The sequence below is a fragment of the Anopheles bellator genome, chromosome 1, assembly GCF_943735745.2.
Source record: "Anopheles bellator chromosome 1, idAnoBellAS_SP24_06.2, whole genome shotgun sequence".
In the NCBI taxonomy this organism is placed as follows: Eukaryota; Metazoa; Arthropoda; class Insecta; order Diptera; family Culicidae; genus Anopheles; species Anopheles bellator.
This window is the reverse complement of record NC_071285.1, coordinates 26,377,492-26,401,313: the sequence shown is the minus strand read 5'-3', so window position 1 is coordinate 26,401,313 and position 23,822 is coordinate 26,377,492. Positions and strand designations below refer to the sequence as shown.

Genomic DNA, 23,822 nt, shown 5'->3' with positions numbered 1-23,822 from the left:
TACAAACGTACCTTGCTCTTGTGGATGTGCTGATGCTGGTATTCCGAGTCAAACTCAGGTTCGCTGAAATAGCTCTGAAAGGGATGGATACAGAATACTTTAACGACTGAACATCGCCACTGCAACGCTCACGGACATACCTGTTCCTGATCCCATTGGTTCGGAATAGCCGCCGGCTGCAGTGGTTGTGGAATGTTCTGTCCCCCCGGCAACATCTGCGGAGCGCTCACCTCGTTCGACTCAAACAACCGCAACACCGATCGATCCCTGATCTCGCGAAGGTGTGATCTGCAAAAGAACGGTATCTGTAACCTTTGCTGCCGCCCACGGAATGTTGCATTTTACCTCACGTCCTCCAGCTCATAGAACATATCTTTGCTAGAATCATGGATGTAGATCTTCACGTTCGGACCCTCGAGGTACTGCATCGTCAGTTGCCTTGGAAAAGAACGCACAAACAGCGCCCGCACGGTGTCGATGGAAGTGATTTCGTTTGGCAGCAAGGCTCGCTTCGTCTCCGAACGGTACTGCAAAAAGACCAGCCCCAGTGGCCGTTCGAGTGTCTTGGAAGGCGTTCGCACCACCGGAAGCGATGACCGTTGCTTTCCGCCACGACGAAACCCGGTGCTGGCTGTTTCCGCTTCCGACATGATGCCGGGATCATCGTCGAACAGTGGACCTTGATTGGTCGGAGTATAGACGCGCATTTGAGCGTTCTAAAACGGAAACGGCACCAGAATTAGTAATTGTGGTCGTGGGGACATTTACCCAGTCGCGCTTACCTCAAATTCGAGCGATCGTTGAATGTTGGGCGGTTGCGTTTGTGCCTGATACTGAAGCATATCACCTCCAAGCGTGTGCCGACGGGGGTCCTCGCGGCTACGTGCCGATCGCCGCCTATCGTCCACCCCTTGATCATTCGGTTGATTCCTATTACTTTTATCATTCTGCCAGTCATCCTCTGTGAGTTAGTTTTTTCATAAGCCGGTTGGTTGGGAAAGAAGGAGTGCAGAATTAGTTTCAATAAAACGATCAACCCGTTCTCCAACCCACGTTACCACAACCCGGTCGCTGGTCGAGGACCACCGACACTACCCATCGTTAGATCACTTTAATTTGCATACACCAACTAAAGTGCTGTGTGCGGTGAGCTTCAAAAGTATGTTTAGCTTACTGCGCCTAAGGACCAAAGCGAAAAGACAGCAAACGCCTACTGTTTCAAATAGCTGAAACAAAGGTTTATTCGTGCCATGGCGGTAGTATGATCCGAAGCTGTAAAAGGTAAAGTGCTTGGCTGTAGAGACTAATCTTACCGCGTTCCACTTGGACGACTGATGTGGGTTGAACAAATTATGGTATGGAATTGATTCTAAGAGCACTTTAACTTCAACAAGAACCGATCGTCATTTTCAATATACTCCCTAGGCTTATTGAGTGAACGCGTACTAAAAATCGCTTTTTTTATCCCTTTTTTTATTGAACCAAACATTATCTGCTTCGTGAAAGTAAGCCTGAAAGCTGTCAAACTGCAATTGTTCCAAAGTGTTTGGAGTTTTTTTTTGTTTTGCTATACGAATCTGCGGAACAGTGTGGTGATTTGTTTCTACTAAATGGACAATATTTAATTAATTAAATATTGTTGTGATCTAATAATTACTACCAAAATCTTAAATAGAAAGCAAGAATTCTTCACGGTACCAGTCAACTAAAATAAGAAAAATCATATTTCCATTTTCCATTTAATAATGGGCAATAAGATAGCTGAAAAAAATCCTCCATTCGGTGGGATGCTTGTGACAAAAATGGTTTCTCTGGTAGTGGACCGACAGACACCTCAGGCACACTCGTACCAGGTCATGAGCGTTTGTTAAGCACATAGAAAGTTGAACAGGAGTCCACAAGGAAAAAACCTTCTTCCGTGTCATCTGCCATCGTTCAGGTTTCGAACTATTTTCCATAACCTGAAACAATGTTTCGTGTCACTTTGATGAGACACAACACAGGGGATTGTTTAAGGCCAATGGCTCATGCGGGAAGATTCATTTGCGTAGCGCACATTATAAACCCCACCCTGTTCAGGCGGCGCACTTACATATGCAGCTAATTTTTCGCTCCACCCGTCTCGGAAGCGCTTGGACCGAGAAAAGGCTGATCCTTTTCTCGCCGGGCGCTGCATAACACCCCCTGCATCCGCCACGCATAAAAAAGGAACCCAAAAGGAAGAAAATAACATGTAGTACGTACCACTTTCACGTCCTTTCCTTTTCTTCTTCGACGTGCTCGACGAGGAAGAGGCTGACGAAGAGCTCTTATCCTTACTTTTCCAACGAATCAGCATTTTTCTTTAATTTATGGTGCTACAATTTTTGGATCTATATTATCTTTCTCGATGCCGCTCAGCGGTGTTCAATGTTGGTATAGCGCCGGGAGGATTTTAGTCAATCACAAAAGGATTAGACGGTGTTTCACCAATATCTCCGTTTAAGACCCTACCGCTCTGACTCATACGGATGCTTTTTCCTTTGCTACTGGAGCCCCTAATGCTTTATCCGCCTCGCTGCTAACACCGTTCCGAACCGAGAAAAATACACTCACACACCCGATCCGCTCACTTACACGAGAGGGTGTGCTGCACGCATTTCACAGCTCTCCCTATTCGTTTGCGTTCTGTCGGAAATCGGAAAACACACCTCGAAAAGGTTGCAGAATTTTCACACAAAATGGTACTTCGATTCCCTCCGAAGCGAACGTGCTCTGCGCCCCCACTAGCGAACTGCTTCATTGGAACACAAGACCCTCTGGCAGCCTGGGTGCATAATTTTAATTTCCGGTTCGGCCTGTTGGCTCGAGAACTAAGCTTCATAGGACCAGAATATTATGCACATTTATATATGACCACGGCGGCACGTTGGGACCGGTCAGGATACGCGGGTGTCAATTCAACGACGATTTGCCGTTTTAACCACCAAACGCAGATGCACTCCGGCACGGCAGTCCCTTGTTTTAATGGCCACAATAGTCAAAGTTGTGGTTCTGTTTAACTGGAGCAACCGCAAAAGTCACCTCAACACTGTACTCGACGGAACTACACATCCTGCGAATACGATTCGTTTGTTACAACACTGGGTTTGAGGGAATTTTTGTGACAAACGATACGACTTTCCACAACGATTGCCTGGTTGTCTAATCAACAAAAACTTGTATTAGGTTTCCCATTGGCCTATGATACACCATTATCCTATCTTAGCAGTGCGGTGCGTTCCTCGTCGCGACGACTATCGACTGTGAAAAGTTCCACCCTAGTTCTGCCAGGATAAGGGAAGGTTCGTGCTTCGCACACATGCACGACGATTCTACGGCGTACGACGGCGGTAACCGGGTGTGCTGCGCATGCCCTACGACAATTTGCCGACGCCAACCTACAAACGGCCACGACATTGATAGGATATCTTCCCTCATCACTATCAGCCCGAATCGCCCTGCTGACCGGGCGGTGGTTCGAAGCCAAAATTTTGATCGACACGTTCAAAACAAATGTGCGAGCCTGAATAATGAATTCATCCGCCCTACGACATCCTTTTGATTAATATTAATTACATTATGATAAATATAGTGTGCGAGTTCTGGGCGCCCGTTACAGACTCCTTACCACCGCTTCTGGCTGATCATGTTTGGGCGAGGAGAGTAAGCTGAGTCTAGTTTTGCAGTACGAAGGCGTTCGTGATCCCAGTCCGGCCATGGCAAGGGCATGAATGAGAGTGACCCTAAATAAATGATTATGATATTATACCTACCTATTCGGATGGCAAACCCGCTACAGATCAATACGACACGGGTTAGTAACAATGGTTCGAACAGGCGATACTCACACGTGATTTTGTCTAGAAAACACTGTGTTAATTGAAACGAAAACGGTGTCTTAAAACAAGCTGTTCCAAGCCGATATTCAAATGCGTCACACATGTTTATTATCAAACGTTCAATAAAAGGTTAAAATCGCGTATGGTACATGTATCAAAAGGTGTGTATATCGCTGCGTGTATGTAAAGAGCTTAGCAAAATGATCATGAACGATGTAGGCTGCGATCAAAGAGCACTCAATTTTTTTCGGTATATACTGGATTTCACCACTCGATTTAGAATACTGTACTGGTTGCTGGCTATATCACGATCCTGTTAGCGCATCGGTTTCAATTAGTGAAATATAGCGCCAAAATCACACGCTGTTTGAAATCGCTCAGCATTGCGTTGTTCGATAATGGATGCCTGTGAAACAGTGAGCAGAAAGTAGCGGAGAAGAGGATGAACTAGCATTCAGTTACAGGAAGTGGCACTACCGCATCTAGCAACACTCACAGAAACGCAGTGCAAAAGCAACGATCACAATAAAAAACAAATGATAAAAAATGATACGTACTAAAAGAAACAATAAATTTTCTCATGCGTAAAGCATGCTTCAAATTAACAAAATAAAGCAGTTTCACATGGTCCACACACAGCTCCGGAAACGAAAACAACTGGCGAGATAGCTGAGCAAAGGAACATGAAACATTTATAATGTACCGTACGAGAAACATACAACAACAACAACAAGCGAAAGCTTACTTTTGCCTCAGAATAGCTACACTGAACTCCTTTTAATGCGAACCAATGCCGTAGGTTAGTAGGCCTGTAAAGTAGCAAAAAAATTACTGTTACCAATGTAGCAACCAGAACAACAGGCGAGGAGAGTTAATTATAATGTGCACAACCGTTAAATGTGCGTGAAAAAGTTGCCACAACTCGAAAATTTACGGCAAAAAACACTCCACACCAAAAACTTATTGCTTACCATCGGGGGCACCGCGAATGTTGACGTAGTCCGCTTCTTCGATTGCATGCGAACTCGGTAGTGGAGGTAGGGCCTGTTGGCTGTTAAAAAACGTCACCCGCCGCGGAAAAGTGGCCGTAGATGGCCTTGAACCCGCAACCGGCCTACTAGCGATGCTACGGGGTTCACCGTGTACATTGAGCTGGTGCATTTTCTTGTGCACGAAGGCGTAAATGTTTTCGATGTTCCTATCGTGCTGATTCGGTTGACGGTCTTTCGACGCATTTGGTCTCGGATGAGCTGCAGGGGCAAGCAGGGGGCCATGATGGGCCGGCGTTACGCGTGCATCGTTCAAGCTTTGCGCACGCTGTACGCGATGCTGTCGCTCGAATAGAAATAACGGTGCACCGTTTTTCGGCTGTGCACGATCAACCGCCACCATGCCTGCATTTGCGACGGAAGTTGTGCTGGCCCGTACTGAGCGGCGATAGAAGTCATACACCTTTTGTAGGATTTGTTGTCGATTGAGCGTGTCGGATGTGCGGCGGACTGGTGTGGATTGTGTCGAGAGGGGCGAGGAAACGTAGGGAGGACGAATCCGACCATAGGTTGGCCCTTCCTGCATGCTGCTGAACGACCGGCGATCCTGTGGGTGCCATGCGCTCAGCTGACTGTTGTTTAGATAGCCTATTCTTCCGTACAGCATCTCACGGCGCAGATTGTCCGGTGTTTGTTCGTAAATGTGATAGCTTATCGGATCACCGCGGCGCCCTTCCACATTCGTTATCATCGACGCGTCCCGTAACGGTTCCGAGTACACAGGAACCACCGTGTGCGTCGATGTTCCACCATTCATCCGGGAGCTGTTTTCTCGGCGCAACTTCGCATGCTGACCGGCAATAACATACGTTGGTGGAACTTTTAGATCGTTAGCTAGCTGGCGACGTTGGAAAGCTTCCGACTGTGTTACTGTAGCCGAGTCTGTCGTATCGCCCTCTAAGTTCACCTGAACACCTGCGTGCCGCATCGGGCGCCGGTTGACTGATTGGCGGTCGGTAGTGGATGAGCGAAGTTTAGAGCGATTGAAATCTACGGCTGAAGCAGGCCGTGACCCAGCCTGGTTGCCAACGTTCCCATCATCCAGGTACTTTATCTGTCTAAAGTTAAGCTTTGGTTTTGCGTCCACCGAAGCGGACCGTTTAATGAGCCGACCTGTGCTCGATCGAGGGGCGGGCAACGGTATACCGCTGTGTTGCACTGGCGTAGATGAGCGCTGTAGCATGGGTTGGTAGGTGGAATCACTAGCCGATTTTGTCGCGAATAAGCTGTTCTGTAGGAACTTTGTTAGTACTGAAAGTTTAGTCGATGCACGCGGCGTTGTGGAGGCACCGGTACGAATAGCTCCCGCTTCGTCAGCGACGTTCACGAGCGTCGACTTTTGCTTGGCCGGGACCAAAGACAGTCCTTTGCTGTGCAGATATTTTCTAAAGTCAGCACTCTTAACCGTATTGGAAAAGGATTTTTTGCCGTCATCCGTCGCGACGTGCTTTATGGGCTCTTTTTCGCTTCCATTGCATTTTCGATCCGGCAGGCGAATCGTTGGCGGAACGCAGTCTCCTACAACATCCTCGCTTTCGCCCACCAGGGCGGATTCAGGATCTCCGTCGTCCGTTTTCTCCGCGATCGTATCAATGTCATCCTGTGAACCAAACTCCACCGTTCGAAAGCGACTATCGAACTTTAGTGCGTTCAGCACGACCTCGTTTGAATCGTACAACGATTTCTCGGCCTCGGCCAAACCCGTACGAACTTTCAAATCGCTGTACACACGTCGCAGGCGCGGAACGGGCTTACCAACATTGCGTTGCATTTTTAAACGGTCATTGTGGCCTTTCCATCGGATAGCCCCCTCGTTGTTGTTATTTCTGTCACTAGTTTCATGACGGATTGTGCGGGGAGCCGGTATCGGTGGGCGCATTTGTGCGACGACCACCACATCTCGAACGTCACGTCCCGTCGCCCTTATGGCGTTCAATTTGTGGATAACACTTTCGTCGTAGTTCAGCTGCTTGTCGGGGTTCTTAATGTAGGTCTTTACATATTTCGATTGCCGTAATATTTCATCTTTCGTTATAAAGTCGTTGTCCATTGCATCGGGTTTGTCAATGCTTGTTCTATCGTGCACGATGCTAATGCACTGTCCATCGTCAAGCTCGCCAAAGGTGTGCTCAGCATTCTTGAAAGGGTTCCTCTGGTCTAATATTTCGTCACCTTCGATAAACTTGCGCAGCGCAGCATCATCGGCGATCGAAGAAGTTGTAAATCGGACGCACTTACGCCTAGTTGCTGCCGCCGGGCCTTCACTACTCAGGCATTGCTCACCCTTTCGCTCTGCTTCGTTTATGTCGTTATTAGCCTCGAATGTCGATTGCGTAAAAGTTTCTGTGCTCCGCGCAGCGTCACTGCTGGCGATGATTCGCTCCGGACCAATTGAGGGATGACTATTTCCTGCTGGACTGGCGTCATCTTGCGACATTTTTGCCACGAAAATCTAAGCATTACGCCGTGATCACGCAATTCGAAAGTAACATCACGAAGAATTACTAATTACATCGTCCTTCAAAGTCTACACAAAATCAATATAATCTTACCTAGCCAAGTTTCCCCCGAGAACGGCCTGAAACTGGCCACGAATCAAGGCTAGCGACACCACGGCTGGATCGTTTCTATATAGCACATTGCAATCCTTATCATTTTAAGTCAACACAGCGAAATGTGCCCTTATCAACGAAATGTTAACAAAAAAAATAATGCAAATACTCGCCAAGCTCCGCTTTGCTCGATTGCAAAATAAAACACACACGCACACACGCTCATCGGCAGTTGAATTTACTACGGCGGCTAACTCTCAAACGTCAACCGCCGCCGCCGCCGCCCAAGATTGCTCGCAGAAGCGGTGTGACACAACGCGCATGTGCAAAGCTTGTGCAAGGTTCAAATAATTAAGGCTGTTCGTTGATAATGAAGCGCTAACAAGCTGAACACGAAATTAGCAGTCGGCATCTGGTACCGCGCTTACTACCTACGCTCTTCAGGTAGTATAGTGTGTTCGGAAATTTTTGTTTTGCTTTTATTACACGGACGCGCACTTTCACTAAAGTCATGCTACTAATAATGATATTGTTTTATTTCAGTATGAGTTTTTCGCTAGAAATATGGGCGCTAGCAAGACAATGTCTAAGATATCATCACATAGTAGGTGGCTTCGAACTAGTGCGTTCAGTCAACGTTCACGAAATAGATAGTATGTTGTAGTACAGAGGTACATGGAATGGTTCTAATTGATCATATTGTCTCACATAATACTTGACACAGTTTCCGTATTAACGACATGTAAATAAAGTTTAAATCTAGGTAAATATTCCTACCCATTGAACGATCTCCATGAATCACTTCAATCAACGCCTTGTTTTGCTTCTGTGAATTCTTCCGATGGGGGGTCTGTAACTCGGTACAATCTCAGCCTCGTTTACGCACTTTACTCCAAACTAATCTCTCGCCTTTCGCAGAGAACTAACACCTATCACGATAGTGTAACGCAACGGATAATGATGCGGCAAAGGTTCCGTTATCGGTTGTTTAGATAAGAGAACGTCGCTAATGCTAAACGCTAAAAACAGTACGTACGCAACTCTAAACGTTAGAAATGCGGGGTTAAAAATGACTAGAGATGATGAAGTATACTGTTTTAACTCACTGCGACTAACACTGCCTGTAAGAACGTAATTTACTATGTATTCTGAGCATTTTTTAACTAATTCCAGTAGCCAGTTCCTACACTTTCTAAGCAATGGAAGGTTTATAAATGGCTTTAACATGCGCTATTTTTGTCTCTATAAAAACAAATCGAATCCCAAGATAAATTCTAGCACCAAACTTACAATCGGAAATTTTAACGAAAACCGTTATCAGTTCTGATAAGTTTTACTACGACGTATAGCAATGAAATAGTGAAGTGAAATCCTAAAACAACGTTAACAATTACAGAACATGGAAAGGCAACTGGGCCACTAGACATGTTCAAGCAAAGTTGTAAATCTGGGTCATGTAAAGGCTACAACATAGGTGTGTAAGGAATACTACACTTCAAATTTGGTCAAGGTTGTTTCTTGCCAGTCTCGTTCAATTTCTACACTGATAAAATTCTCGGAAACGTAGTTTACCGTCTTTGTTCAAAATCGATGTTTCTGTTTTCTGTTTTGCTGATTACCAGTGTGTGGGCAAGTTTACTTGCACTGATGATACACCTTGACTATTTTTACTATTTAAATCGGAATGTCACTATGCGGGCCTGAGGACAGAGCCATTTTGGAGAGGGTTGACAGAGAACGCTGTGAAAAGCTGGAGCAGTCAGACGAGGTTTCGTTAAACAGCTTGCGGAAGCTACATAAAAAACAACATTAATCATATGGAAATGTTCACATGTTTGAATGATAGACACTTACAATTTCCTGATGCCACTTTCGTTACTCTTTTTCCACGGTGCATCATCGGGCTCGTACGGCAGTGGTCCTTGAACAGGCAGCTCGCTAAAGTCTACCGATTGCAGTTCGTTAACGGAATTGTCCACTGTCTTGGTACCATCAACTATGTCGGCAGCAGGGCATGTGCCACTGCTACCTCCAATGGCCTGGCATGTCATAAGTTCTTGTTCCAAATCACTGACTCTGGCCTTTAGCTCGTTTCGATCAGTCAGCATCTCCTTTAGCTCAACCGTTGAAAATCGGGGGCGTTCGTCCTCTGCCACTCGATTCACCAAATCTTCATTTTCCTTTTCGGCTAAGCCCAGCTGAGTTCGTAGTGCTTTAATCTCGTGATGCTGGTCCTGAATTTGGGCCAAAAAGTCGGCCCGCTCTTCGCAAAGCGTTACGATCTGGCTGTGGGAAAGCTTTTGTCGCCGGCGACTTTCGCTTACCACTTTCTTTAGGCGATCGTTTTGATTCGATAATGCTTCAATTTCGGCCATTTTCTCGCACAACTCTATCTCCTTGCGCTTCAACTTTTCCTCCAGCTGACAGAGTTGTAGTTTGTGTTCGGAGGACTTTTTGTAAGCCGATGCCACCGTCCCGGGTGTGTTCGAATCGCTCCCCAATTCATCGATTGCAGCGTTCGACAGTTCATCTGCGTGGTTGTTGCCTGGAACCTCACTCGCTGTACGTGCAATCCCCCTTTGTAGCTTACGATTCTCCTCGTGCAACTTATCGATCACTTTGAACAGCTCCTTAGCCTCCGAACGCCATTGTTCTTCGATGGCTTCCAACTCCTGCATATGGTAGGATAACAGAGGCTTGTCAGCCCAACTCCGTAAACATACGTCAATCTTTACTTGCCTTTTCGTACCGCGACCGGGAGGCTGCTTTTTGTTCCTTTTCGGCCTCTAACAGAGCTATTCTTTCTTGTAACTCTTGAATGGCAGAATTTTCGCTTTCATTCTGGCAGGTGAGGGATTCCATCAACTCCAGCGCATTCACGACTTTCGTAATCAGCCCCGAGACCGTGTTTGCTCCATTGGCATCGATTATAACTTCGAACTCTTTGCCGATATCTAACGCCAAATCATACACGTCCACTACGGTAAATTTGTCTGCCACATTCATTTTGCACTGGAACAAAGTCAAACTGCAACAAAACCACCGAAACTCAACCGTGCTTAGTTGGAGAACAGAGAACACAAATCACTGCTGCTGCTCCACAGTCTGCGTTTGTGTGCTTTTTTTCTTTTGATGCGAATGCACAAAAACCCGTTTATAACACCCATTTTAAGCGTTCACTTCATCCGATCTGGGTGCGTAAACGAAATTGGAACATTTGTGATTTGCTTTTGATGAAATTGCTCTAAATATCTTGTTTTTGAATTATCTAGTTTGAAAATCTGGTTTTTTCAGATTCAGGATTTTCGACTTCTAGTCTCTTCCGTTTCTCTTTCCGGTTACAATATTTCGGTGTGCTTCAGCCAATTGTTAAGAAAATCCAAAATCAATCTGCAAAACAGATAGCCTTATAGTTAATGTATAGCGAAAACATTCAAGTTAATTACAAGAATGTAATTATAATTTTATTTTAATTATAATAAGATTCGAAAGTTCCATTCGTAATGGAATATGGAGCATTTTCATCAAGACTTAGGATGTTTCATGTTAATTATTCACCGTTGAATGTTCATCATGAACGTGACTGGAAAATTGTCTTTAAAATGATCTATTGACGATTAATAACAGATATAGTTGAAACAAATCTGATACAATTGTCTGTTTTAGCGATAAGCTTTATTTATTGATTCATCGGACCATACAACACGTAGTTACAAATGCACTTTACAGAAAGTCATTACCACATCGACACTATACAATATCTCAAACCGGCTGGTTTTGAACTAATTTTATGCGACATTCATGGGCTTGGGACACACATAAGATAGGTTTGCAGGTGACGAAGGTGTTCGCACTTCATTGACCGACGACAAGGTTCTGCAGCTGTTCACTAATTTCTGCGGAGTCGATCTCTCTGGCAGCCCCACCTGGTTGCTGCGCTTCCGTTGTAGCTGAAACAGAAGATGACGGTCTGGCGCAAACCTTTTTGTGAGCGAACCAATGCAAACGCTGGCATTGTCGATCGCAGTACTGAACTGCTTTACACTTTGAACACTTTTTATCGGGCTTTTCTTCCCCACAGGAACTGCAAATCGTTATTGTGTCCTGGAACCCGCGTTGCCCATTCATTGCACCACGAAGAATGTCGAGCGCAGTGGCCACATTTTCCTTGTGCGCCAACTGGCCCACCAGCTGGCGAAAGATTGTACATTCGCGGAATGGGAACTCTCGAACGCACTCACGAACCAGCGCCTCGATATAGTCCAGCGCACCATCCTTGTTAGGTTTGAGTACGCGTTTGGCAAACAGCTCCAGGAAGTCCGTTTTGGCATCTCGGTTAGCGTCCCGACGAGAGTTCAGATAATCACGATGCTTTACTATCTCGCCCAAGACGTACCCCAAATAGTGCCATTTGAATGCCATCACCTCATTTACGTCGCCGCGTCGATGCATCTCACGTTCCATCATCTCTGCCAGGATCAAACGAATGTTTTTCATATCTGCTCCCACCATTCCGTATTTTTGCAGGTTCAGTAGTATGCGCACTGGGTGCAAGTTAACTTGCATAATAAAATTATGGAATGATTCCAACATCGTTACCGGCATTACTGCTTTCCCTGGGACTGGCACTTCCACCGCGTAACATTCGACGTCCTTCAGCGGAACAAAATTGTTAATCGTAGCAACGGCTTCGTGATTTGCTACGAAAGCCCCCATCTGTGCTGCCGTGCGCCCCACCGAGTTTGTCACTTTTGGGTCAGCGCCGGCCAGCAACAGCTTCAAGCACACTTCCGCACTCCCTGAGAGAGCTCCAAAGTGCAATGCTGTGTAATTGTATTCGTGTTTCCCGGAATTTACATCAGCTCCTTGGTCCAGCAGCAATTGAACTGTCTCCTTGTTGCCCTTATATGCTGCATGTTGCAGCGGCGTCATTCCGTTTTCATCCACAAAGTCGACGCTCGTCTTACACTGCGCCAATAGAAACCGAAGCTCGCTGGTTTCATTCTTGGCAATTCGGTCAAATATCGCTCGCTGTTCTTCGCTTACTTCCACCTTCGAGGAAGAGGACTCCGTGGAAGCCATATCATTACCTTCCAACGTCTTTACCATTTCTTGGTGAGGCAGAGCCATGATTACACTAGACTACAGTTATACTGGACAATCCCGTAATATTGTAATAATACAGATTTATAGCAGTACCACAGAATTTAGAGTGCGTTTTCGCCAGAACTTTGCACACAAACATGCGCTCTGCCGCTTTTGACGTCTTAGAAACTGTCATTTTTCACCCTGATGCAAATGTTTTGACATATTGTTCTGCGACAGGATACCTCGACTTTTCGGATTGTTTGTTCAATTTTCAAACAATATGATCAGTTGCTAAATACCGATTGCTGGGCCAGCAATTGATTCTTACAATTCTCTCCATTTTCCACTCTGATAAGTCGAGCGTTTTCCAAAGACCCGGGGAGCATTTGAGGCATAGGTTTTTGCTTTTTGCTTTTTGCTTTTTGTGATGTAGAAGCAGCTTTCCTAATTCCTTGATCGAATGCAGAAAATGTAACTAAAGAACAACACTTTGCGGCTAATGAAAAAAGGAAAAACTTTAAAATCAGATTATTCCATTGATGTGGGGTTTCTTAGTAGGCTAAAACACTTTTATTGCAGCTAGTATAAGGGTCCAGTAGAGTAATGGGATCTGTGCCAAACAATAAATATGGTAGCACATGAACATTCACAATAAGATTCTGTCTCTGTAAAAAATAGCAGAAGCAATAGCATCTTGTGGGTTTCAAGCAGTCGCAAAACTGTTATTTTTTGGTTGTATCAGTTGAAATTTGAATTCATATCAATTCAATTACAGAAGCCCGTCACGTTAACGAAATTCCAGTTGGCCTACAAATAGACATTTGATTAAGCCTCATCACAGTTAAAAGTAAGCATATCTTACCTGTATTCCAAGAATCCACCCAGTGCCAGCGGGAATCAGTGGTGTAACACCACTGCGTTTGCATACGTAGCCCGATTGAGAGACAGCAAACACGTGATCACCAACGGAAACATTTTTGAAGCCAATGTTTCCCTCATAGTGCGGTGGATCGTTTAAGATGTTTTGCAACAGTTGCCAGTGGCTGCCTTCGGGGAACGTTTCATTAATCTCCTTCCGTACAGCTAGACGCCCGGTCGTGTCCAGCACCCAAATGCCACACTTTCCCACTGAGATCTGTTTGAAGCTAACGCCACCGGGTGCTTCGATCGATTGCCATTTAGTCCCGATCGTATTTTCAACCGTTATGCCGCATCGCATAAGAGCTGCTCCATTTTTTCCTATAGCCCAAACCTTGTTTCCGTAAATACTGATGCTGATCAGGGGTTGATCACAGGGCACGTGTTCCCATCCCGTTCCCTGGGAGAATGACAAAGAAAACAATGTTAAAATAGTATTGAACTCAAGAAAAGAGCTTCGCTCTCTGCCCACGCATGCACTTACTGCGGGTTGAGACTGTGACACGCCGCGGCGAAGGAGTACATCGCCGTTGGCCCCTATGGCCCAGGCAGTAATCGAACAGTCCGCTGCATCGCTGTCTGGTTGCAGCGACGCGTCCACTATTTTCGTGTTGCCAATTTCCTGCCACGGTCCACTAGTGGTTAGCCGACACTTGCGGTACCATCGGCGTCGTCGCACGTAGTCGGTGAACTGTTTCTTTGCATGGTAGGAAGCGGGGAAGTCAACTGCATACTGCCATCCGTCCCGGTCCACGCCACCGGGATTGTGAAAGTCCACCATCCAATCACTGATCCACTGCCAGTGCATCGACAGCAGTTTCGCATGTTCCTTGCTCCGTTTGTGCTTGCCTGTTATATCACTCCACATGTGCCGATCCGTCGGTAGACCCGTTGACGAAAAGCCCGACAATGGGTTCCACCGTTGGTTCTCATAGATATAGTAGTTTTGGGTGTCCGTCATTGGATTAACGCCGTGGGTGCTATTCTCCAGTCCTTTTAGGAAAGTGCCACCCCAGCCGCCCGTGTACAACCACACGGTATTGTCATAACCCAGACCCCAAACTACACCTGCCTTGCAGGAGATCACTCGTTTCATGTGACCACCAATCTGTCGCCAGTAGACGTCACGCAATGGAAGTATCAGCTTCGGGCTGTCATACGTTATGTGCAGTATCTTGACGCGTCCGCTGCTGTACAAACTGCACACCATATCCGGGGCCAACCCACTACGATAGTGAAAAGTTGGATGGTCCTTCTCGTTCACTCTTACGCGAAACCCATCAGCGGCGCTCCATATCTCGAGCTTAAACTCTGCCCCTGGTGCAAATGAAACACGCCGGTCGCGTATTTCGTCCTCGTTCCACTGCGAAGCCAGCATGGAGTTGAAGACGGTCAAGTTTTCATTGAACCGTGGGTTTATGTGGAGAGGAATGTTACGTTGCGATTCTGGTTTGTGCCGTACGCGTACCGTAGGGTGCGCCTGCAGGTCGAAACGGATCTGGTCGGCATCATCATACACGAAACCGGTAATTTCCAATCGTGAACCGATAAGCATGCTGTAAAGAAAAGTCCAAGATTAAACAGAATAGAATATTTTATGTGTAAAATCGAGATCGAATAATAATCTGCCTACCCGTTGTAAAGCGCGGTTAAGTAGGGAGTTTCGGCAGCTTTTAGGTCCAGCTTCAAGCGGTAGCTTTGGGCTTCCTGGCTCCATTGAGAAGCCTGCAGATTGGTGGGATCGAAAGCAAAAACATCGCCTAATCCGGAGGTGATCCACATGGCATTGCCGGCAGGCCTTCCCTGCACTTCGTTTATCTGACAGCACACGGAAGTGAGGTGTGAGCTCCAATCTTCTAAATCCGTGTCTCCACTGAACTGCAGCTTCAAGGGCGATGAACCGGGTGTTAGGCGCGGAGCATGAATCGCTAGACGCGGCGAGCCCGGCTCACTGCAGCACATGATGGCGGTGATTTCAGACAATGACAGCTGCATCTTGGTTGTGATTCCGTCCGAGTTAAGCACGGTCAATGTTCCTGAATCGGGCCCACACTCTTGATTGTTCACCCACTCGAGCTCGATCAAGCAGTCCTCGAACGGATGGCCCGTCTTGGCGCACCGTGCTTCTCCCGATTTGACCCATGAGCTCATCGCGATCGCTTTCTCGTAGTGTGCGTAGGCACCGTTTTCCAAATCGTTTGCCGGCAATCGGTTCTTCAGATCCTCGAGAAGTTTCATCCGCCAAGATTGGCTCACTTCCTCGGCGGCGTTTGTCTGCGAGACACTGTCGTGGAACCAGTTCGGCAACAGATGAGGATCCACGGTCACGGCCCCGGCAGAGCACCCGACCCACAGCACTCCGCAGTCCGTCCAGTTCTGTGACCCTCCGTGATCTTCGCATTCACCAAAAACACCCGAATCTCGTGAGCTTTCGACCTCGAACACAATCGAATCGGTTTCCGGATGAGCCTCTGTCCCAACCACGGATCCCACCGAGCGGACCGGACTCCAGGCCCGGGAATTTTTCAGCTGCTTGCCAGAAATTTCGTAAACTTCGTTGACCGGAACACTAGACGCTGTCATGCTTTCGAGCGACATTTTCTGCACCAGTTTGCGCTCCACCAGACTGCCAACGTGTTTCGCTTCAATCTGCTGCGTGATCACATCCGGCGACAATTCCGGCTTGTTCCACAGCTCTGGCCTGCTTTTGATGTTTGCGGTTGGGGCTGAACGAGAAGTTTCCTCGATCCCGGCGCCGATTGCTGAACCACCAGCCCCCTCGTCGCTGCCCATAGTCTCCTGCTGCAGACGCTCGCGGTACAGACTGTTCAGGCTGCGGTGCTTGGCCGTTGGAGAGCTACTTCCACTTTGGCGACTTGAAAACGAAAAGTTGCTCGATGTGCGACTCAGCTGCATAGGAAGCTGAATGAGGCGCCACTTCTTACCGGTCGGATCACTGCTGGAAACACCCGAGCGGAAGTACAGCGCACGATCCTCCGATCCAACTGCGAACACCTGATCGTTGGCGGCAACGGAAATGTGCGAAATATTGCCAACCATTTCGACCCAACTGCTCCCAATGGCCGCATCTTCACTGACGCCGGACGCTTCACCGCGGACTCCGCGTCGGAACCACACGTGATTGTCGTTCGTGACACACCAGACCGAGTTGGTGCCAATAGCTACTTGAACAATCTTCAGACTCGCTCCTGGTGGTTTCACCTCCAGCCAGGCGCTTCCGGTTAGGGCGTCCCTCGTGACGCCAGCCCGTACAATAGCGCGGCCATTATATAGAACGGCCCAAACCAACCCTGTGGCACCGACTGCAATCTGCGACACTTCGCAACCGGACGGTGTGGTTACGGCAGTCCAACGAAGTCCTTCTGGAGCCGTCGTGCTGACCCCTGACCGAAACATCACCCGACCATGCGCAGTTACGGCCCATACAAGCAACAAACCGGATGGGCTGCCCGGAACGTTCGAACCACCAATCGAAACATCAATGAACGGTTCCTGTGTAGGATCCTTATGCAGCGGAGCCACAGCGCACCACGAATTCAGCGCACAGTAGCGTCGAAAGCGTATCCATTTCCGACGCCGCACGCACGATTTCCAGTTTTTCTGCGGATGGTAGGTGGCCGGAAAATCGACTGCGTACGTCCAGCCATCGTGATCCAGCGGTTGGCCTTCGAGGGTGAGATCAAGTTGCCACTCGCCTTCCCACTGCCACGCCATAGAAGGCAACCGCACCTTATCAATATTGCGATCGACCGTGCCGTCAGCATTGGAGAAATGGTACCGATCGGTCGGCAGGAGATGGCTGGAAAAACCTTCGATCGGCAGCCATCGCTCATTTTCGAACGCTTCCTCCTTGATGCGTATCGGAACGTCCAGTCCGTGCACATGCACGTAAACTTGCCGATCTCCACCGATAGCCCACATAAAGTGAGGCACAACACTTATTTTTTTAAACTCCAGTCCCAAGTAAAGGAACTCGCGCCAGGCCGTGCCAGAGGTGGAGAGAGCGTAGACTCGGCCTTCATTGTTGTTCGCAAACAGTAGCGTGCTTGGCATTGTGAATCCCTTCTATGGGCAACAAGTCTAATGCGGTTCTATCGTTTAAGGTACTTCGACGCTGCTACATCCAAGTGGTATCAGTGACGACATCAAATCATGGACCCTGCTGCTACAACCAATCGATATATTCGGGATTCAAGCTTTTCAGTCTGGACTCAATCTTTCTCGGCTGTAACGCACTTCACAGCATTCTAGCTAATATTGTTCCGCACAACTAAGCGACAACGGCCAATCGATCATTTTCCACACGTTATACAGCGTTCCCTTATTATCGAGCACAATGAAATCGAACAACCGATGTTCAAGTTTTTCGGTACCGTCAATGAAAACTTTTCATCCAACTGAGGCAGTTGACAGTTGAAGTGTAAACACCTAATAGAGATCCGTTTGATGAGATGCGCCGCGAAACATTTCTGCGACCGTTTATTTCGAATCCCAAAGAACACAGCACGTTAAATTCGTTTACGATTTGGGGTATGAGTATAGTGTGGAATGCATTAAGGCTCTTCTGCTAGAAATACTTGCATCACACAAAATACGCCGAAAACGGAATTTAAATGTAGAAAAATACACGCTGGTTTGAGCTCTACAACAGCACCCTCCGCGGCAACCCTGCTCTACAACGCCACAGCGAAAATATTTTGACAGCACATCAATTTCCCATTGACTGCTTTTCTTCTGGCCGCAAGCGCAGTGACGAAAATTACAGTCAGTGAATAATTTTATCTCGAAAACAATCGTGAATTTTGTGGTAAAATTAACCTGTGAAACGTTTCACCCTTAACTTTCATCTAGTTCACCAAGGAGTGCGGGCATTCTGCTGAACCAGGTGCTGTGAAGGGCTGTGATTAGGGCGATTGCGATCGAATAAACATGGTGGACGTAGCCCGACAACTGCTGGATGAGCTCATGGGCAGGAACCGTAATCTGGATCCTTCTTCTTCGGCCAAAGAAGTCTCGTGGGTTGATGAAGAGGTGCGGTGTGGGTAGCAAATCAGCGGTCGTGCCCGATTCTAGTACGCCCTTTCGTTTTTCATACTTTCAGTTCTGTCCGTACTTCTTGGTAAAATTCTGTCCGCACGATTTATTTGTAAACACTCGGGCAGATTTGGGTCAATGTACCAAACTGCACGACGATGAGGCAAAACGGTTGTACGATGAAGCCAAACCGTGCCGCAAGAAAGCACAGTACGAAGAAGACTTCCTACGGTTCTGTACCAATATGATCAATGAAGTTGATCGTAAGATTTCGAAAGGTAAGCAAAGACTTCTTCTCATGAACAGCAAAACGGATACTGGACGATCCATGCCAAAGCATCAAGAGCATCTGAACACACTGACGGAAAAGATAAACAAACTAGTGCGGGAAGCCGAAGAAGCCGGGACGCGTGGCGACGTGGAGCAAGCCCAGGTACGATCGATCAACGCACTCGATTCAGTTTCCATTCAACAGAGCAGTTTCTTTCGCCTTCGTAGGGTTTGATGGAACAGTGTGATAAGCTGAAAGAGGAAAAAGACGTTCTAGTGAAGCAACATGAATCAAACGGCTGGTCTGTAACGGCCGAAATTGCGGCTTCACAAGAAAAACAGATGGAAGTTTGTGAAGTGTGTGGTGCATTTTTAATCGTCGGAGACGCACAGCAACGGATCGATGATCACCTAACGGGAAAGCAGCATCTTGGGTACGATTGCGAACAAGTCTTGCCAAAGCTTTCCCGTTTTGATGTCTCTCGTACGGGGTTTCTTTTAGGTATTCAAAATTACGTAAAGCAGTAGATGAGATGTACGAAGCGAGAAGAAAAAACACCATCAATATAGAAGAACGTCGTTCCCGTGATGATGACCGTCGGAGGCGAGAGAACACTAGGCGTGAGGAGCGAAAATCTCGGTAAGCGCAGCAAAAGGTTCATATTGCACTTCAGATTAGTGGATGAAAGTAATATTGATCTCTTTGGAATTTCAGAGAACGTGACGAGCGTCACAATAGTAGACGAGACGATCGCGATCGCAATCGTTACCGACGAGATCACCGTGACCACAAAGAGCGTAACGATCGCCACGATAATCGTCAACGTGATCGTAATTACAGACGGGGTGAGTTGTATCAGATTTTGCAGGAATGTGCAAGCTTGGAAACATCAATCTAACACAGAGTCTGTACCTCTGTATCTGCAGATCGCAACGAGCGCAGTGAACGAGAGCGGGATCGTGAACGAGATCGCAGTCGTAGCCGCAGCTATTAGGTTCCGTTTTCTGCACTGAATGGAAGCACTGCAAATGTGCGGTACAACAACGTGCACACCGGTTGTGTAACTCCCCGGGCATATCTTCTACAGAACCGTCTCGTTTATCTTGAGGTATCCCCACTAAGAATAGAAAACAAAAGCAAAAAAATCCAAATATGACCAATACACAAAAACCGATAAACTATCGAAACCCCTCTAGGATCTAAGGTAAGTGATCGTTTCTGACCACAGACTTTTATTCACATGTTCCTTTATCTCATAACCGATTTCTATCGCATTACGCGTCCGCGGCCCCGTGTCCGACAAGACTGGTCCGTTCGCGTTTTCATATTTTGTCTTACATACACTTACACAAAGATCAATCTATTTGCAACTAAAATCGTTTTCTAGACATTTTTCGATAGATAGAAGAGTGCCTAGGCAAGTTCTTTGGCACTAGACCTTGCCTAGGTTACGAGTAGTTGTGGAATAGTGTTCAATTCGTCCGTTTCTACAAATGCGTTAATCCCTTGCGTGCGTCGATTGAGAACTACCATACAGAACCTTTAGAAAAAAAAGTGTAACTAACTGTTTAGCCATGCCGTACCTAAAACCCATTCTGCCTTTGCCTCAGACACGATTCTGTGTCCAATGCTTTTCGATGATGCCAGTCGAATTACTCGAACGATCGGCAGCTTGTGTTCGATGCCAGCTAGCGTCGCACATTCTTTTCTTCCTCTTTGTTTGTTGGTCCTGTTATCATTCCTTTTTTCTTAATAGGACGACCCAAATGGTCATCGCATGTGCGTACGACGCAGCAGAATGAATTTTCACTCAGTAACATCGCGTCCTCCTCGTGCAGGTACCGTTTGCTAACCATGTGTACGCTCTGTTTTCTTCTTTCTCATCGTGAATAAGAATTTTCAGATAATCTATAACAAATTACCCCACGAGCGCTGTTTGAGCCAGCGATTGTTTGGACGCAAGGTACACCATGTAGGCTACAGTATGTTTATGTTCAGAAGTTTACAACAGCAGAGCTGCACTATTAAATGAAAACTTCTTCTCTTGTTTATCTCTCAAAATCATAAACAGTACTCTGTTCGCCCAGTGGCAAAATGCACTAAGCTCGTTGCTATCTCGCTGTTTCTCGTGCAGTTGAAACGGTCATTTCATATTACGAAAGTAGCGTGCCAACGCTGTACGTGTGAGGTAATTGTTACCGCATTTACTTAGGTTAAAGAAAGAGGCACGGGAAACCGTGTCGCGTAAAACCCTAATGCCTTTTCGTTATGCAGGACAAAGTAAGCGACGATATTAAATTTGGGCAAATGTGTGCCGTTAACATTGTAGCCTAAAGGGCAAAACACTAACGGGCGGTATACTGTTCGTGGATTGTGGATTCGAAACAAATTTGATCGAGGTAAATGTGTGTTCCTCAAACGAGGCACGATGATGCTACACAGCAATTCTTCTAAACAATCTTCCAGCAGGTGTGCAGGTTACGTTCAGATCATTTTGTCTCCCCTGTACTCTGATACAATGAATCGAAGGTAAATTGGTCGTACACTGTATGCGAAACTGAATGTATAATATTCGTGCTCTACTTCACACAACATCGCAATATTCGCAGCGTGAGCAGAACTGTGAAAATGAACTGATTTCGAAGAAAAAGCTGCGAGGAAAAACTGTTGGAGTGCTTACGCCGCAGCCAATAGAAAGAAACAATGTAAAAACCACTCGCAATATCCGCTAGCTGGAAGTGATGTCCCCTTTTTACCTGCAACGTTCTTACCATTTGTTTTTGCTAGTGAAGTTGGATATTTTATCCCGCTACCATCCACACCACTAACTGGTGATGGTGGATTAATCGTTGGTGGCTTTCTCGTCTTGCGTTCTCACCCTTTGGCGAAATATGTGTATACCAAAAAACCAACCCGGCTACGATGAACCTAACTCGATTCGTTCGCTCGATCCACCATTTTCCGGCTCGCCATTAGTGCCCTGTTATACGAAAATGATGTATCTCGAGGTATTTATTCATATAGCATGTACAATAACTATTGTTTTATTATTATTTCCTGTATCATTTCCCTGTAACAGTTGTAACGTACTATAAGTAATCAGTCCCAGACTCATATCTGCCCTAGTTTATTGAACTTTTTGGTCCATGAAAGAGATTAGTTACGGAAAGTCAAAGTTTACAATAATTCTCTACCGTATTATCAACCCTAGTACTAGAAGCACTAGAAAGTTCGAAAACTGCCTAATCATTCAAGCGTTGTGCTTCAGAACGCCCCATTGTGCGGTAGCCGAAAACAGGAATATTACTTGCCATGAATGTTATTTTCATCACTAATTCGCTGTTTTCGTTTTCTTTCTTTCTTTCTGTATTTTCAGTACCCATTTTATTTATCTTCCAAAACTGGCGCAGCACTGTATTTCTGCAAATGCGACAATGGAACTGAACGAAGGTAATGGCGGGACGGCCCATTCCGACGTAGAAACAATTTTCTTTCTGCAGATCCAAAACACGGCAGGTAGCGTGATTTAAAAAATCATTTTAAATGTAAGAAACATTCATCTCTCTGAGCCCAATGGTTCCGATATCCCAAGCTGTAGATCAACAAAATAGAGGACAAGTAGTTTAATAAAATTTAACGAATTGAGAAGTTAGTTGACGATTTTAGCACGCATACAGATTGTGGTTCTATTTTCAACTGTCGCCATACAGAGGAGCATCAATCGCTGTGGATGGCGCTCTACTCCACCCATACTTAATTCTCCATTATTTCCCACGAGCTGGTAAAATCTGCAAACGGTTCTTTGCAGTAATACAAACTGTACTATTTATTCGCCACTGGTAACATGTTTAGCAGCGTGGACCACGCTGGATGTAGGATTGAACATAGGTGTGAGCGCTTTCGCTTCGTGAGCAATAACAAAAAAAAAGTTGTGCCTTGTGCAAGTTGTCAATAACCGAAAGTGTGGCACAATCTGGATCGGCACGGGTTTAGTAATCGAATGAAAAAGGTATTCAGTGTCGCGAAAGTTTACAACCAATGGTTATAGTTTTTATTAACATTGTGCAGAAAGTTTGCAGAAACCTACGAGACACTGCTGAAACCGTTGAACTTGTGTTGACATACCCATGAGCAAAGGTTACAAAGCGAGGGAAACGACCTAAAAATACTCTTTCATTACTGTCATAATTTGTATTTTGATCCACATGGTGTAAGAGATCATTTTAAGGCTGAACTAAAGCCTAATTAAGCACCCCACTTTTCAACAAATTTGGAACCGAAGGACAATGTGAAACTGCAAAATGTATGCACTGCAAATGTAAAATAGTTTTCGGTGTGCTTCGACTTATGCAAGTTCATTAGTGTAAGGTGTTTAAAAACGTTCGTACTCCGACAAACCCTTCCATACTCCACGTTCGTTGTGTTAGGCACGTCAGTTCAGGCATTCAGAAAACACAACGGAGGGAAAGTGTAGAAACCGGGCCATTGAAAGATCGGCCACCTATATTTCCCGGTTGATCGACACCACCGATCGGCCCATTTGTCAGAAAACAAATCGCTTTAGACGTTGCTATGTTATAATTTTACTTCAGGTATTCAGCGTATAAATTTTTCTCTCCAATTTTCCAAGCAAATAAAAGTTCATTCGACAAAATGGTGAGGCTCGTAGTTAAGTAAATCCGAAAAACTGTTTAAACCTACTTTCAACTCTATTATGTGGCATCTGTTTTTAACCATCTGTTCAAATCTTAATACCGTTTTTGTTTGTAAGCCGAAATGGAGTAGTTTTTGAAAAATATTCACCAATCTTTTTAAAACGTCCAACGAACGGTGGTTAGGATGGAACGATACTTGGCTCCTAGAAACTACTGGCTACATGGACCTTTCGAAAAATGCTCTTTTACAAGCTACAAACCATTTAAACATAACCTACAAGTCTGATAAGCATCTGTGGTCTTTTATTTGCGATATTGTTCATCGATCGATTTTGTCACGCGTCGGAAAATATCGTGTTTAGCTTAAGCCATTA

General features: G+C 46.0%; 5 protein-coding genes across 10 annotated transcripts in view; 1 reads left to right on the top strand and 4 right to left on the bottom strand.

Annotated features, from left to right (window-relative positions):
- Positions 1-7,621, bottom strand: part of LOC131205502 (coiled-coil domain-containing protein AGAP005037) — a 32,119-nt gene extending 24,498 nt beyond the window's left edge. The window contains exons 1-6 of the mRNA XM_058197622.1: positions 7,462-7,621; positions 4,832-7,361; positions 783-961; positions 346-716; positions 141-288; positions 12-74 (exon numbers count right to left, since the gene is read on the bottom strand). Coding sequence (XP_058053605.1) covers positions 12-74; positions 141-288; positions 346-716; positions 783-961; positions 4,832-7,346 — 3,276 coding nt within the window. The 5' untranslated portion in view covers positions 7,347-7,361; positions 7,462-7,621. The remainder of the gene's footprint in view (positions 1-11; positions 75-140; positions 289-345; positions 717-782; positions 962-4,831; positions 7,362-7,461) is intronic.
- Positions 7,622-8,012: 391 nt separating this feature from the next.
- On the bottom strand, positions 8,013-10,511 carry LOC131211696 (RILP-like protein homolog). The gene is made up of 3 exons (XM_058205276.1): positions 10,201-10,511; positions 9,316-10,133; positions 8,013-9,253 (listed from the first exon to the last, which is right to left on the bottom strand). The coding sequence occupies exons 1-3, from the start codon at positions 10,465-10,467 to the stop codon at positions 9,136-9,138; spliced, it is 1,203 nt and encodes a 400-aa protein (XP_058061259.1). The 5' UTR covers positions 10,468-10,511; the 3' UTR covers positions 8,013-9,135.
- Positions 10,512-11,130: 619 nt separating this feature from the next.
- Positions 11,131-12,683, bottom strand: LOC131216105 (ankyrin repeat and MYND domain-containing protein 2). Its single transcript, XM_058210516.1, has one exon. The coding sequence runs from the start codon at positions 12,589-12,591 to the stop codon at positions 11,317-11,319; it is 1,275 nt and encodes a 424-aa protein (XP_058066499.1). The 5' UTR covers positions 12,592-12,683; the 3' UTR covers positions 11,131-11,316.
- Positions 12,684-13,145: 462 nt separating this feature from the next.
- On the bottom strand, positions 13,146-17,790 carry LOC131211943 (tectonin beta-propeller repeat-containing protein). The gene is made up of 4 exons (XM_058205636.1): positions 15,101-17,790; positions 13,952-15,023; positions 13,412-13,867; positions 13,146-13,356 (listed from the first exon to the last, which is right to left on the bottom strand). The coding sequence occupies exons 1-4, from the start codon at positions 17,539-17,541 to the stop codon at positions 13,315-13,317; spliced, it is 4,011 nt and encodes a 1,336-aa protein (XP_058061619.1). The 5' UTR covers positions 17,542-17,790; the 3' UTR covers positions 13,146-13,314.
- Positions 17,791-18,231: 441 nt separating this feature from the next.
- Positions 18,232-23,432, top strand: LOC131206545 (luc7-like protein 3). Of its 6 annotated transcripts, XR_009156806.1 has the most exons (9): positions 18,289-18,519; positions 18,590-18,955; positions 19,021-19,226; positions 19,295-19,432; positions 19,508-19,638; positions 19,720-21,192; positions 21,263-21,322; positions 21,403-21,498; positions 21,581-22,156. XR_009156806.1 is itself a non-coding variant. In XM_058199129.1 (6 exons), the coding sequence occupies exons 1-6, from the start codon at positions 18,418-18,420 to the stop codon at positions 19,785-19,787; spliced, it is 1,011 nt and encodes a 336-aa protein (XP_058055112.1). In that variant the 5' UTR covers positions 18,289-18,417; the 3' UTR covers positions 19,788-22,156. The 6 variants fall into 6 exon arrangements, 1 of the variants encoding a protein (XP_058055112.1); XR_009156803.1 differs by lacking the exons at positions 21,263-21,322; positions 21,403-21,498; positions 21,581-22,156 and adding exons at positions 18,232-18,252; positions 22,170-23,432 and having other exon boundaries at positions 18,340-18,519; positions 19,720-19,997; XR_009156805.1 differs by having other exon boundaries at positions 21,403-22,156.
- Positions 23,433-23,822: the final 390 nt, after the last annotated feature.